Genomic DNA, 14,394 nt, shown 5'->3' on the forward strand with positions numbered 1-14,394 from the left:
CTTAGTCTGTAGAGATTATAATTTTAAAATTAAATTTCTCTCACACATTACAATTTAGTATACCCATAAAAATCTGATGCTTTGGATTGTTGAATGAAAGACTTGTATATTCTTTCCTGAATAAAATATATTAAATAAATTACTCTCTTACAAAACAGTTTAAATACTCCAGCTTCCAAATGTCTAATGCCTTCTCTCAGAACTCTTCTAATCTCCGGTCATTGCTTCTGACCTCAAGTTACTTTTTTAAAAATTAAAGTGTGTGTGTGTGTGGGGGGGGGGGGGGAGGGGGGGAGGGGGGAGGAATGTTTACTCTCATCCTCCTATTGCCAAGTGTACCCAAAAATCTCCTTGACAGTGTTCCAGTCCTATCCAGCTAGGGCCTTTAGGGATTTCCACCAAGTTGCTGCTGGTGTCTTTTGTCAGCCTTTTCAGGAAGCTGTATCCAAAACTTTGAAAGCTTCTTCACATTCTGTGTAGATATGTATACTGGTTGGACATCGTAACACTTACTGTCCTAAAGAAGCACTTAGTACACAGTTTATGGGGGGCAGGAAAGGTGCATGACAGCCAACTTATGCAGAGCTGGTTGTCTGCCTCTTCAGCTATCAATAACGAAGAGTTTAGCAGACATCAGCAACATATCTTGTACATAATCCCCCATCACCTCTCTGCAGCAGAAGCGTGCTTCTATTCAAGGGGAAAAGGAGTAGTGATTTGGACCAATTCAAAGTCTATCTTTGAATCCTTGAGGCTATCTTCACAGGACCTGTTGCTCTCTCCCTCAGCACATTTGGTGGTACTCCCTGATGCTGCAGCATCTGTTGTTGTGTTGCTTTCTGGTAGTGAGGATGGGGTAGCTCAGGTTTTATGCATTGAAAAATGACTTGGACCACCATTTTTTGGGATATGATTGCGTCTTTTATCTAAGAGGAAGGAAGGATGGCACTTTTGAAACTGAGGTGTTTTATGTTAGCATCAAATAGTGCTATTTTTCCCTGATGGCTTTGAGAAGGCAATTTCCCACAAGAGCAGATAGCATGAACCCCACTGTAGTTTGTCCAGTGTTGTCACTTCTTTTATGGAGGAGGCTCTTCATATGTGTCAGTTGTCTTTCTTGCAGGCATGGCAAGATAAGTACTTGGCTTGTTCCTGTGTCATCCTTGCTTATTAGCTTTGGGGCCCCAAAGAACTGCAGGATGTCCATGATCAGCCATTGGGAGGATGACAAGTGGACTTTGTGTGACTCTGCTTGTGTAGAACCAGGGATGTAGTAGAATGTTCGCATTACTTCCTCCTGCACTTATGAACTTTTTTCCTGTAGAAGGTGGAGTTTCTCCTGGCCACTGCCTCTCTGGCAGCTTGGTGTAGATTCCTGTAGCTATCTGAGTGGGTGGCTTGCTGCACAGGATGAACAGACATGGCTATGGGTCTTCCTGGGCATTGACAGCAGTGACTGCATCTTTTCAGAAATTCCCTCACAGCCAGTTTGATGCAGCTGCTAAGGCAAGGGATATGCCAGAGGACACCATTGCATGCTGCATTTGTGCTACTTTTGTATACTGTCTGTTGTTGCAAACCTAGCAGAGAGGACAAGGTGTCTTATTCACTTTGCTATGACAGCATGTAATTTACAAAACATTCTTGGCGGTATGATGTTTTTCAAATCCACATGTGGACAGTGTGCTATACTGACAACATGGACATTTTCAAGTGATGGTGCTGCTTCTAGTCCTTTAGTGATGTGCTGCTTGCTCAGACCATAACAGATATAGTCCAGTGTCTGTCTGACCATTGGCCTACATGTCAGTTGTTGGGTGAGCTCAACTATTGGATTGCATGTTGTCCTGAAATTCTCACACCATCACACAGATCTGGACACAGCTGATCTGACCATCCTACTGCTTTTTCCATAAAACAGTTCAAATACACCAAGATCCAACAATTCATTGGCAGCTACTCTGTTCATGCTAGTGTGTGCAAACAGACTGCTGCATGGAAGGGACTCTTGAAACAGCTGGCAGTGGTCCTGGCAATAGTACATGCCAAAGGAGTTTCCTGGGCTGAGTGCTTACTCCTATCAGCAGCAGTCTAATATGCAGCTACTTTTGCCCCTGCAGTTCCTCATAGTTGCAGAGCTCTGTCTGTTTTATATCTGCAGATACTCTAGTCCGTGAAGATAAATTTTGAATCCATACAGGGTTCTAGCCATGGTCATACTTTTTCCCTGGTGGTGGTGAAGAGCTTTAGATGTCTTACAAGCCCAGACAAGCCCACTATGAACTTGACTGACTTGCACAACACTCTGTGTAGTGTTTTTGAAATAATTCCTATCTGAAGTACATCTTCTTGAATTTGTTTCTATCTTGATTTAAAAATCTCTAGTGATGAAGATTGTGTGACAGCTGTTGGTAAGTTCTAATTGGTAATAGTCTTCACTTAAAGAGTTTGTACCTTATTTCTAGTATAAATTTATCTAATTTCAACCTTCACTTGCTAGAACTTGTACCTTTTTGTCTACTAAGCTCACTAACTTCCCATTATCAAGTTAGTTCCCCATAAGGTTGCTTAGAATATGATCAAATATCCTCCTCTTCTCTCTGATCAACTAAATAGGTTTAAGGAGCTTGCTTAGTCTAAAGCATATTTTTCAGTCCTTTAAGTATTCTCCTGGTTTTCTGAGCCCTCTCCAATTTATCTTTCTTGAATTATCAACATGCTACTAGACTACTGCATTTAATTCTAGTCACACAAGTGCTACATGCACATAATCTTCTCCCACTCAATATTCCCCTGTTTATGTAGCCAAGGTTCACATTAGTTCTTTTGACCACAGTGTCACAATGAGAACTTGCATCCATTCTGACATCCAAGTCTCTTTCAGCCATTGTTTTCCTGAATAGAATCCTTCATCCTATTTGCCTGTGTTCTTTGTTTCTGGATGTATGACTTTGTTTGCTTGTGCCAAGCTTACTGTGCAGTTTGCATTGCTCTGTACTGGTGATGTGTCCTCTTATTTGGTTATTACTCCTCCAGTTTTTGTATCCTCTGAAAACTTGATCACTAATGATTATTTCATTTCCAACTTTAATGCTAAATAGAATAGAGCCCAGAACCACTCCCTCTGGGACTTCACTGGAAATGAAGGGTCTCAAGATGTACATGGGAAATCAATCTGTTAGCTAGTTTTACTCCTTTTTAATTAGGGATGTAAATGAGTAGTTGAGTATACGATTAATGGAGAAGCCTAGGTTTATTGGTTAATCTTCTGGACTACTCACACTTCCACCCCACCCTTGTCTTGCTGCCTCTGATACAGAGCAAAGGGAGTGGGGGGAAGAAGGAGCGGGCGCTAGGAGGAGCCGGCTTAAAAGCTGGTTTCCCCCCAGCACCAGCTCTGTGGTGCCACCTGCCCCTGCTGCAGAGGCAGCAGTGTTGGGGGGCCGGGGCGGGAGGGAACAGGGGAGGCTGCTGTGAAGTGAGCCTGCTTCATGTCAGCAGTCCCTGTCCATGGGGGGGCAGGTCCCAGCTCCTCACAGATGGAGGCTGGAACAGCCTCTGGGAACCCTCCACCCCCCACGGACCGGGGCTGCTGCCATGAAGCAGGCTTCTCCCCCACACCCACAGCAGCTTCTGTCCATGGGAAACAGGGAGCCCACGCAGACAGGGGCTGCTGCCATGAAGTAGCCTCTGGCTGGGCCACCACAGCCAGAAGCTGCTTTGTGGCAGGCTCCTCCCCCACCCCCACAGCAGTCTCTGTCCTTGGGGAGCTCAGAGCCCCGCAGACAGGGTCTGCTGCCACCCTGTGCTGCTGCCTCTGTATCAGAAGTGGGTTGTGCCCATGAAAGCTCATGATACATGTTTTGTTAGTGTCTGTTGTATCATGCAAGCAAGGTAGTAACAAACTTCAACAGGCCTTTATTTAACAAAGGTGAAACTTCTGAACAAAGCTGCTGCTGCTCCCTTCTGTAGCTCTCACTCAGGCCTGGCCTATCTCCTTCCTGTTTCCTGTGCTTCCAGATTCCCAACAGCCAGTGCTCCCAGTTCTAATAATTACAAGCAGCATCTAAAACACCACAGTGTCTAAGGTGCTACTAGACTATTTAAGTTTTTCTTAAAGGGACAGTGTGTCTCTCTCACTTTCTGTGTGTGTGTTTGCCCTGTTGCCACTTTGGAAAGATGTTGCCTGTGTAGCCATGCACAAGCTGTACAGGAGAGCATGGTGCTTTCCAGTGGGATGGTGTAGCTTAATCATCTTGTTCAGTTTCTGCAGTGAAGTGTTTTCAGTGCATCTATTGTTTCCTCCCTCCTGCCTCAGTCTATGCTGCCTTGGAGAGTGTGAAGCTACTAACTACAGTGTGTTAACACTGGAAGGCTCAGCCAAATGCTAGTTGATCATTTTTGTACCAAGACCGTCTCTGGGAAATATTCCACCATCTCAACCAAATTTTGCAATCATCGTCGCTGTGTGCAGTATTAAATTGTTTTAAATGTATACTGCATATGTATATACTAACTTGTCCACTGAAAAAATTTCCCTGGAACCTAAACCCCTTCTCTCCCCCTCCCCTCCCAATTACATTTATTCTTATGGGGAAATTGGATTCACTTAACAGCATTTCACTTAAAGTAACATTTTTCATGCACATAACTACAGTGTTAAGCAAGGAGTTATACTGTATAATCTTTATTACTTCCTGGGGTTCTCAGTGCAGAGTTTCCACAACAGCTTCTCCAATGAGCAAACCCAAACCTTGGGAATTGGTTGTCCCTTCCTAACCTGTTTCGTAGGAGCAAACATAGATGGACACACAACATTTAGGCCACAAAGCCTGGAAGCACAGGGCCATCAAAACCAGGGAGGTCAGGGCAGCAATGTCCTGTCCACAGTCCAGTTGTATAAGTGCCCACCCACTTTCTAACTTAGGCAAAGTAACCTCCAGCAGATGTGGAGCAGTGGCAGCAGGAGCTGCACTTTCCAATCGTGTAATGAGCTCCCCTGCCAGGCTGTAAAGCACAGTCCCTGTTAGCGGCAAGAGCCTCTTCCTGGGGAGGGTCAGCAAGTGGGCCTTAGCCCTCACTCTGGGGCTCAGCCCCCTGCTCTTCCTCTTCCTCCAAGGCCCTGCACCTGACCAAATTGGAAGCTGATTTGGGCCATAATGAGTCACCCAAGAAGCCAGGTCTCTGTAGGAAATCCCAGACCCATGCATCTGCCCTGGGCAGCATGTTACAGGGGTTGGGGAGCCATCTTTCAGTATAGGAGTTGACTTTGTGAGGTGAAATTAATGAGAGATCTAGTGCCTGTCAATATCTGATGTCTTTTGCAAAAGACAGTGACTGAACTAACCGAGCCACTGCTTGTACTACAAGTTAAACCTTTCTGGTCTGGCAATATCTATGGTCCAGCATGATTTTAGTTAGCCAGATGTCTGATTATTGTGGATGTGGCCAAGTTTTTCATGGTCCCATAAAGTTTGTTTAGTCACCAATCCTGGCTATCAGTGTTCTGTGATATTATTTATAATATCTACTTTACCCCTAAATGTCTAAGAGCCCAGTAAGCAGTGGAAATGTTGGTAATGCTGCTAGACAATATTGATCTCTTGTGGTTTGGAAATTCACTGGTTCAACACCAGTCAGGTCCCAAGGGTGTGGACAAGATAGAGAGATTCAGCCTATATATTACATGGACATAAACTGAATCAATGTGTGCACTAATGCAATGAAAGAACATGCAAGACCAATCACTGTGTACAGTAGACTTTTTTCACATCCAGTCAATTAAGAAAGTAAAAACTAGTTCAATTTCTATTTGTTTCAAAATAGATATGTTCCCACAAAACATTTTGCTATTTTGGCAAAACATCATTTTCCAATTCAATTATTTTGTTTTGTTGTTGTTGTTTTTTTTTTTTTACCGTCTCCTAAACTGAACTTAATGGGTCTAAAAACTTACCAAATTGTATTCTTTTGTCTGGTATACTTTTATTTTTTTTTAAATGGGAGAAAGGTACCACAACTAACTTGTCAAGAGCAATACCTGCTGTAGCTTTTCACATCCCGTCTCATATGGCAGTTTCCCAATGTACCAGTTAGTGATATCAGGCACTTCCTGAGGGGTAAATAGCTTGTCAAACAATTATAGCAATGAAAAAGGGTTAAACTCAATGCACTATGAAATTATCTTCTGTCAGATGGTTAAGGTTTAATGTAAATAAAGTTGTAAGCAGAGTTCCTTGTAAGCTGTGTGCTCAGGAGAAATTCAGATGCTACCCACCTGATTAGCAGAGTGCTCACAGCTAAGTTTTTGTGGGGTTTTTTTGTTTGTTTTTTTGTTTCTGTTGGTGGTGTACATTTGCACTTGCTTCAGTGCACATAAAAATTATTCTGCATCTGGATGGAGGAAATATTGGTCCTAACTTTAATTATATTTATAGTAACTACACTATATAATGGAAAAAATACAGAAAAGGACACCTAGCTCATATGGAAAAAGTACAGGTGTCAAGACCTAATCAGAACACAGTGGCTACGTCTGGACTGGATCCCTCTGTTGGCAGAGGAATGCAAATCAAGCACTTTGAAAGTGCAAATGAGCCCGGGATTTAAATATCCCGGGCTTCATTTGCATAGTCACGTTCAGTTGCCCTTGTGAAAGTAAAGTCTAGCTGTGGTTCTGCCGACCAGCAGGAAACTTTTTCGGTAGATCCTCTATTACTCAACTTTACTTTCACTTTCGAAAGGGCTTGTGATCGGCATAGCGCCCGAACATGAGTATGCAAATGAAGCCTGGGATATTTTAATACCGAGCTCATTTGCACTTTCAAAGTGCCTAATCTACATCCCTCTGTTGGCAGAAGGGTGTAGTTTAGACACACCCAGTAGTAAATGCTAAAAACACAAAAGAGAAAATAGGAAAAGATAAGTCTTATGTTGCACCCCTTTCTTACACCTAATTTTGTATGTTTATATACCACCACAGGTATTCTGTTGCTCTACAGACATATGAAGATAATTCTTTGCCCAAGAGAGTTCACATTTTATTTTGAATGCATTAGATTATCTTATCCTGAGACATAGTTTTCTTTTGGAAAACTTGAAGGGCCAGAGTAATTTTGTAGTTGAAAGATGACTTGCTAATTACAATTGGGTCTTCTAAATTGGGTTCAAAGATTCAAAATATAAAACTTGCCTCTATTTTCAACTTCATTTATAGTAATAGAACTGTGGCCTTTTCATATTTAAGAATGTGACTAGATTTGTTTAAATCACTATGTGATCTGCCCTTCCATCCCTTGCCATGCAAATTTCAGGTAAATTGGCTTCTTTTTGCCTAAGTGATCAAAGATGCTCTCAGTGAGAACCCAAGATAGTTTGAGGTTAGTCTGATAGAGTATGTGGGAGACATGAGTTCAGAATAAAGGGCTGTTCAGTATTTTAGATGTTTTGTAGAAGTATTTTCCAATTTATCTCACAACTGTCAAGCCAGTTGTATGTGAGGGGAGAAGGGTTGTGAATATGGGGGAAAGGCTAAAGGACCATTGACTTAAACTTTTTTGTTTTTGTTTTTAGAAATTAGGTACTTTTTTATATTTTGAGTTAAGTTTATTACAACATGGAATTTGAGGTCTGAAATAATATGAATGATATTCTGAAATCCACAGCTTTTTCCTAAATTCTATAGTCAAGTCATGAAAGTATATGTGATTTCAGACACCTGTTGCTGAAGACTCTCTCCATAAAAGCTTTCTAAGAACAACTACCTTAAAACATCAAGAGGAGTTAAAATGTCATAGAACTACAGTAAGGATGCCTTTTTCCTTGTCAGTCCCAGTTGCTCTGTTGAATTAACTGATGGGATTTCTATGGTTCCTCCTTTCTTTTTTTCCCTCTTTTAGAAACCTTAATTTAGGATTTCCTAGCTATTTAGTGCGTCTGTAAAGGATTAGAATGTCGTAGGAATTAGTTTTTAATATATGAAGCCAATTGTTATATCAGTAACTATAGAATTTCAAGGCCAGTCACTAACAATTTTTTTTTTGTAGAGAAATTAAAAGGAAAGGATTAGTGCAAGACTCTTGATAGGTGAGCAGTCATCTTGCTAGTCTTTTACTATATATTAATTTGATGTGGTTTTTTTATCTTTTCTACATGCAGTGCTTAGACTTCATTATCCAGAAATGCCATTATCTCTCAATATATTTTAGAGCGTGTCAGTGTGTGTCGGTGAGTCGGTTTGTTCAAGACCTCCTCCTAAATGGTAAGAGCTAGGGCCACCACATTTGGTATTCAGCTTCCTCTTTTCCAAACTTAAAGCAAGGTCAGGGTTTGGTTGTGCCAGGACAACTGGAAGCCTTGGGAAAAGGACTGTTTACCATAACATTGTAAAAGGAAGGGCTGTTTGGAGGGATGCAATATGAAATTGGCCACTGGAGGCAGCTATACTTCAGAGTCTACTGGGTGGCAGCTGTACCACAGTGTACACAGTGATTGGTCAAGCTCTCTTGCTTGCCAGTGCTCTAAGTAGGTCCCCCCCATCCCAACCCCATTTCTCACCTCCCCCAACCCTTGGTCACAGTGCTGGGAGGTGGGGGAGAGGGAGGAGAAGTCTCTCCCCTGCACTCCAGGGGCCTTTCAAGGGCTATACTGAATGGGACTCCCGCCCTGAGCCTCTCTTCAACTTTCAACCCTCATTCTTGTGCCCCACCCCACCCCCAAGGCCCTGTCCTGACTCCTACACCCCCTCACACTACCAGCCCCCTGCTCTGAAGGACCCAGGCAATGCCTGTAAGTCTGCTAGTGGATAGATAAGCAATTTATTTTAAACCTAGAATTTCCTGGAATGGTGGTTTAACATAGTCAAGCATCTATAGCCACAATAGAAGTGCCAAAGTTCATTGAGCTGATCCTGACTTACTGGAGATAAAATAGCATACTGTTTGATTATAATTGAACATAATGAATTACCAAATAAAAATGACTTTTAAGTATATTCATAGCAAAGAGCAAACATCACCTCATTGTCTAGTGATGTATTTTATAAATTTTATGCAATACTATTAAAATGCTTTTTTTGGAAAGCATTTTCAAAAGGTATGTAAGTACAAATGCAGTTCTTTTGAACAGACATTTTAGAATAGAATTATATATATACATATATATATATGAATTTTATAAAACAGTTTCCTGTCTGCCTAACATTTTAAAGGAGATCTTTTTTAAATGAAAAGGTACTATAAGGTACTATGGGTGAATGGAATAGCTTGTGAATTTTGAATCCACTGGTTTTGCCAGATTTAGGTATCTCCGTTGGTAGTCATATAATAAGTTATTTGGTGGCTGAAAGAGCTTCACAAATTTGAAACTTAAAACTGTGTACTACATTCAATTACACTCTTCAGAATTCAGGCTATCACTATATTTAGATTACTAGTGTACTTCTTTGCATGTGTAAGTTTCTTAAATGAGGTAACTGGTATCCATTAGTTTTGTAGTACACTATGTAATTATTGAATTCAATGGTGGAACTGGAATTCAGCCAAGGGTACCCATGAGTACGTTATGGTCTAATTCAAGTAATTAACCTACCTATACTAGTTGCTTACATGACTCATCATGCCATGGTAGAATTGTCATATTTGCAATGCCCTCAAATTTTCTGCTGAGCTCTGAAGTTACTAATTTTACTGTAATGTAGAAGTTTCTATGGAACTTTAATACAGGTTGGACCTCCCTGGTCCAGCACCCTTGGGACTTGACCTGTCCTGAACAAGGAAATATGCTGGATATGGGAAGGTTCCCTGCCACTGGCCCCACAGCCCGCCACTTCTCCCTGCCTCCCCTCCCCTCCCCACCACTGGTTCTGCTTCTGGCTGTGGTTGGCCCACTGCTTCTAGGTGGCTGTGCTGCCAGCCCTGGCTGGGCTTTCTGGACACTGTTTTCCCCCATCCTCCTCCCACAGCTAAGGAGCTCCTGGCTGTACCATAAGGCACCCTTCCACACCACTGCCCCACCCACCACAGGGCTCCTGACACTCCCTCCCCTCCCCCCCTCCCTCCCCCGCTGGACCAGAGTGTCCTGTTTAGTGAGATAAAACAGAAGAAGTGGCTGAGGAGTTTCGTAATACTGCAGTCTTTCATCTCCAAGTCATGGGCATAAATGTGGAAAGGATAGTAGTGACCAAAGCTAGCTGTCAAACACGTTCATTGGCCTCTGTGGAACCAGATGATTTTAGTAGAGCTCTCTCTCACAATTGCCACTATATTTATTGTTCTTAGCAGAGAGACTGAAGAGTGCATTGACTTAGTTAATTATTCTCGAGCCAAAAGATGGTAGTTGAAGATTGCGGAGTGGAGGTTCATTGGCAGGGCATTGTAGGGAAGCTTACAATGCTGATGCCTGCAACTAAATATGCTCTCCAACTCATTTATGAAGTGCTATTTGAAAAAATGAAATGTTAAATGTTCCTTGTCTTCCCCATACCCCCTTACCAATATCTGTCACAATAGTTGCATTTAATGTTTTCCATTGTGTCCAGGTTTTAGTCAGTGAAGTTTTGAGAGAGAAATAAGGTGAATTTATGTCTAAATGAACACTTGATGGCAGGCCCAGCCTTTGGGCAAGGTGAACGAGTTGGTCACCTTGGGCCCTGTGCATTCAGGACCCTGCAGCTCCACGCATTCAAGGCCCTGCGCTGCCCAGCTCCTGGCCCCGCCCAACCAGCCGGGAGCTGCATGGCCGTGTGCCTCAGCGTGCTGCCTTTGGCTCCTCACACTCTTTGGCTGGGCCTGCTTGATGGCAATAGAATTGCACTAACCGTCTAGCTATCTTGTGGTATATATGTATGTCTCTCCATCCTTTTTGCTCTAACAAACTACTCAGTTCCTGAGAACAGTTAAGATGTTGAACTTTTAGTTTACACTAAACTTTTGCTAACATAGCCGTGATGTGCGATAAACGTAGCAGTACTGGCAAATGCCTGTAGTTTAGTTCAGGGGTTCTCAAACTTCATTTCACCATGCCCTCTTTCTGACAAAAATTACTTCATGGCCCCAAGTGGGGGGACTGATGTCACCCAAGCCCCATTGCCTTAGGTGAAGGGGCCAAAGCTTGAGGCAGAGGGGCCAAAGCTGAAGCTCAAGGGCTTCTGTCCAAGGTGGAGGATGAGCCTGTAACTTGGGCAGTAAGCATTGGTGGTTGGTAATGTACACAGGGGAAGGCAAAAACTGCCTACACGCCGGACCACCTAAGGCTGGGGCCGCCAGCGGGAAAGGCTGGGGCTGCAGTGCAGCAGCTCGGCTTGCCCTGCCCACCAGGGAAGGCTGGGTCCATGGCCCCAGAGGCTCTCCATTTGGTTAGGAAGGATCAGGCTGGAGGTAGGTGGGGCTTGGCTCCAGGGGCAGGGGTTTGGGCAGAAGGGGAAAGGCTGGGACTTACCTTCCCCAGCTGGGCTTTCACCTGTCGCCCATGGCAGTGGGCTTGGGCTTCAGCAATTCTAAACCAGCCTTGATGACCCCATTGAACCCAGAGTTTGAGAACTGCTGATTTAATTGCAGATACACTGGCCGAGATGCTTCCACTTTAGTAGCAAGGGCGATTATAATAGGGTAGCTATACTGGCAAAACCTTCCAAGTTGACCTGGCCTTACAGAAAGTGAAGCAGAATTTCTATGGAATTACATACCTTGCCCGTTTATAGTTCTGAATGCAGAAGATGGCATGACGTGCTTTTGCTAACAAAAGGAGAGAGAGAAAACTAGGTGTTAATGGTAATTTTTTTATCTGATAATTTAAAACTTTTTCAAGCTCCAGTCCTTATTTTGGAGAATAGGGTTTTGTCTTCCAAGGATGAGAAGATCATTTTACATTAATTAACTTGAGCCTGTTGCTAATAATTTTGACTTTTTTGTATACCCTCTCCTTCATTTATTTCTATTGTGATTAAAGAGGTGCAGATAAGTATATTTTACTAAATTTAAACAAAAATAACCTTGATTTGGTCACTTTTAAACTTCTGTATCTAGCTGTACTTAGTTGTTAGCAGCAATTAATGGCTCATGAGAGGAAGGGTGTGGAGGAAATGTGATACAGCTTGACAAATGGACTGTAACCCTTTTAGACTAAACCTGCTAGGACGTATGCATACTCAAGGCCACATGCTGCTTAAATTTTTATATATAATATATATATATGAAAGGAAGAGCAGCTGGTATATGTAGCTAACATAAGGTAGTTTGTGGAGCTGAGTAATAAAAGTTTTCTAGTTTTGAACCCTTAGGCTTCTGGAAAACTGCTTAGCAACTAAAGTTACAACCTGAATTAAAATAGTGCTTTGAATCTGTGAGGGGGAAATGAACTCAGACTAGGATTTTAAAATTAGTTTAAGAAAAACAATTATTTGATTAAATTACATATACTTTATAAAGCCTCTTTTTGGAGAAAACTATACATGGTGGAAAGTACAATTAAATAATCTTATACATGTTTAAAAACATAGGACAAATTTGTGTATTTTTCATTTGGAAAAAAATGAGTTACAAGGCTTGTATAAGAGGAGGGTTATTGTTTGGTTTTTTTAGTCAGAACTAGAGAACCTAAAATCACCATTTTCTGACAATTTGATTTCTTCAGTATCATACTAATAAAATTGACTTTATCTGACTACTGCCATTTTCTATTTTTGGCTAGCATTTTGTCACTGCTATATGATATAGACTTATGGATGTGCATAGTATGTCCTCATTCATTTGTGGTGCTTTGGAGGTAACAGGACTACCTTTTAAGGCATAATGCTGGCAGTACGTTATTGCAAGGTTAAAGGAAGCCATCACTGTTAACACAGGTTATATAAATGTCTTAAATATTTAATTAAAATAAAATTTAAACATTGCCAAGAAGCTTCAGCCCTGACTCATCTCTTGGCAACTGCCATTGTGAGGGTCAGGGAACAAAGCAGGATGCATGTCTCTATTCTGGGGTGTTGCTAGAACAGTGCAGGCAGAGGGAGCCACCTTCCCAGCAGAGTACAGGCCATACATTTCACAGTTGTGCCCCAACCCTGGAGAAGGGTAGGGGCACAAGATAAGATACCAGGTGTATAGGGTATTGTGGCCAGAGACTCCGTCCTCCCATTTGTTCTTTCCTGTGTAGTCTGAGCAATGGAAACTTACCAATGACGTTGGATGCTTGCTTTAAGCTATGTTGCTCTATAGAATCAATTGTGTTCATCCTTATGAATATGTAACCTGTCAATGTATGAAGTGCATGAGGAAGTGTGAATGAGAAAATGCCAATCATAAGTCAGTACAGCAGTGGTCCCCAACGTTGCGTAGCTGCCGGGCGCCTGGGGGCAGAGCCACTCACGTGCTGGGCACACAGGGGCGGGGCCACGCATGCGCCGCGCACACGGGGGCAGGGCCACCAACGAGCCACGTGCCCGGGGTCGGCACTGCGCATGTGCCACGCGCCCGGGGAAGGGGCCGGCAACGCACCCCAGGCCGGCACCACGCATGGGCCGTGCGCCTGGGGCCACCCACGAGCCACGGACCCCAGGCCAGCACCGCACATGTGCCCTGGGGCAGGGCCTGAGGCCGCCCACGCGCCCCAGGCCAGCCCTGACCATGTGCCGCGCGCCCAGGGGAGGGGCCGCCCATGTGTCCCGTGCCTGGAGCCGGCACCATGCGTGTGCCGCGTGCCAGGGGCGGGGCCAGCCCAGATGTTTCAGCGGGCACACACAAATCCCCTGGCGGGCACCATGGCACCCGCGGGCACCGCGTTGGGGACCACTGCAGTATAGCATATACAGTAATTCCTCATTTAACACGTGCCCGCTTAACACATTTGCACAATACATGACTTTTTTTAGGGAACTTTTTTGAATTACATGACCGTTCCCAGGATAACACGATTTCCCCAGCTGGCCCGTTGCCGGCGGCTGCGCAGAGCTTGCCCTTCCTCCCTGCAAAGCGGCGGAGGCTTCGCCACTCGCTGCACTGTTCCCTGCTGACTCTCCCTTGCCGGACACCTTGCCCCCTCTCCTCCGCCCCCGCTTGCAGACTGGTGGCTGGGTTTCCCCAGCCGGCCCAGTGGCGGCGGCTGTGCGGGGCTTCCCCCGCCTCCCTGCAAAGTGGCGGAGGGTTCGCCACTCACCGCATCGTTCCCCGGCCACCCGCCCCCCCCCCCCTTGCCAGACGCAGTGCGGGTCCCAGCAGACCCGTCACAGGGGCATACTTCCCAACCCAATCCCCTCCTCTCCTCACCTTCCCTTCCCCAGAGCCAAACACCTCCCCTCCCTGCTGTAACCCAGTCCCTTTTCTCCCCCAACCTTATGTCCTGGTCTCAACAGACACCACTGCTTGAAACGCAACCCCCACCTTTTCCATTATTTTCAGTGGG

General features: G+C 44.0%; 1 protein-coding gene across 4 annotated transcripts in view; it reads left to right on the top strand.

The window, feature by feature from the left end:
- Positions 1-14,394, top strand: part of ZEB1 (zinc finger E-box binding homeobox 1) — a 213,593-nt gene that overhangs the window by 32,478 nt on the left and 166,721 nt on the right. Inside the window, exon 3 of one of the 4 annotated variants that reach the window (XM_075922647.1) lies at positions 8,158-8,260. The exons of the other annotated variants lie outside the window; for them this stretch is intronic. Within the exon in view, the coding sequence (XP_075778762.1) occupies positions 8,158-8,260 (103 nt within the window). The remainder of the gene's footprint in view (positions 1-8,157; positions 8,261-14,394) is intronic. 4 annotated transcript variants of the gene reach the window in all.

Source organism: Pelodiscus sinensis, chromosome 2 (genome assembly GCF_049634645.1).
Source record: "Pelodiscus sinensis isolate JC-2024 chromosome 2, ASM4963464v1, whole genome shotgun sequence".
NCBI classification, from domain to species: domain Eukaryota; kingdom Metazoa; phylum Chordata; order Testudines; family Trionychidae; genus Pelodiscus; species Pelodiscus sinensis.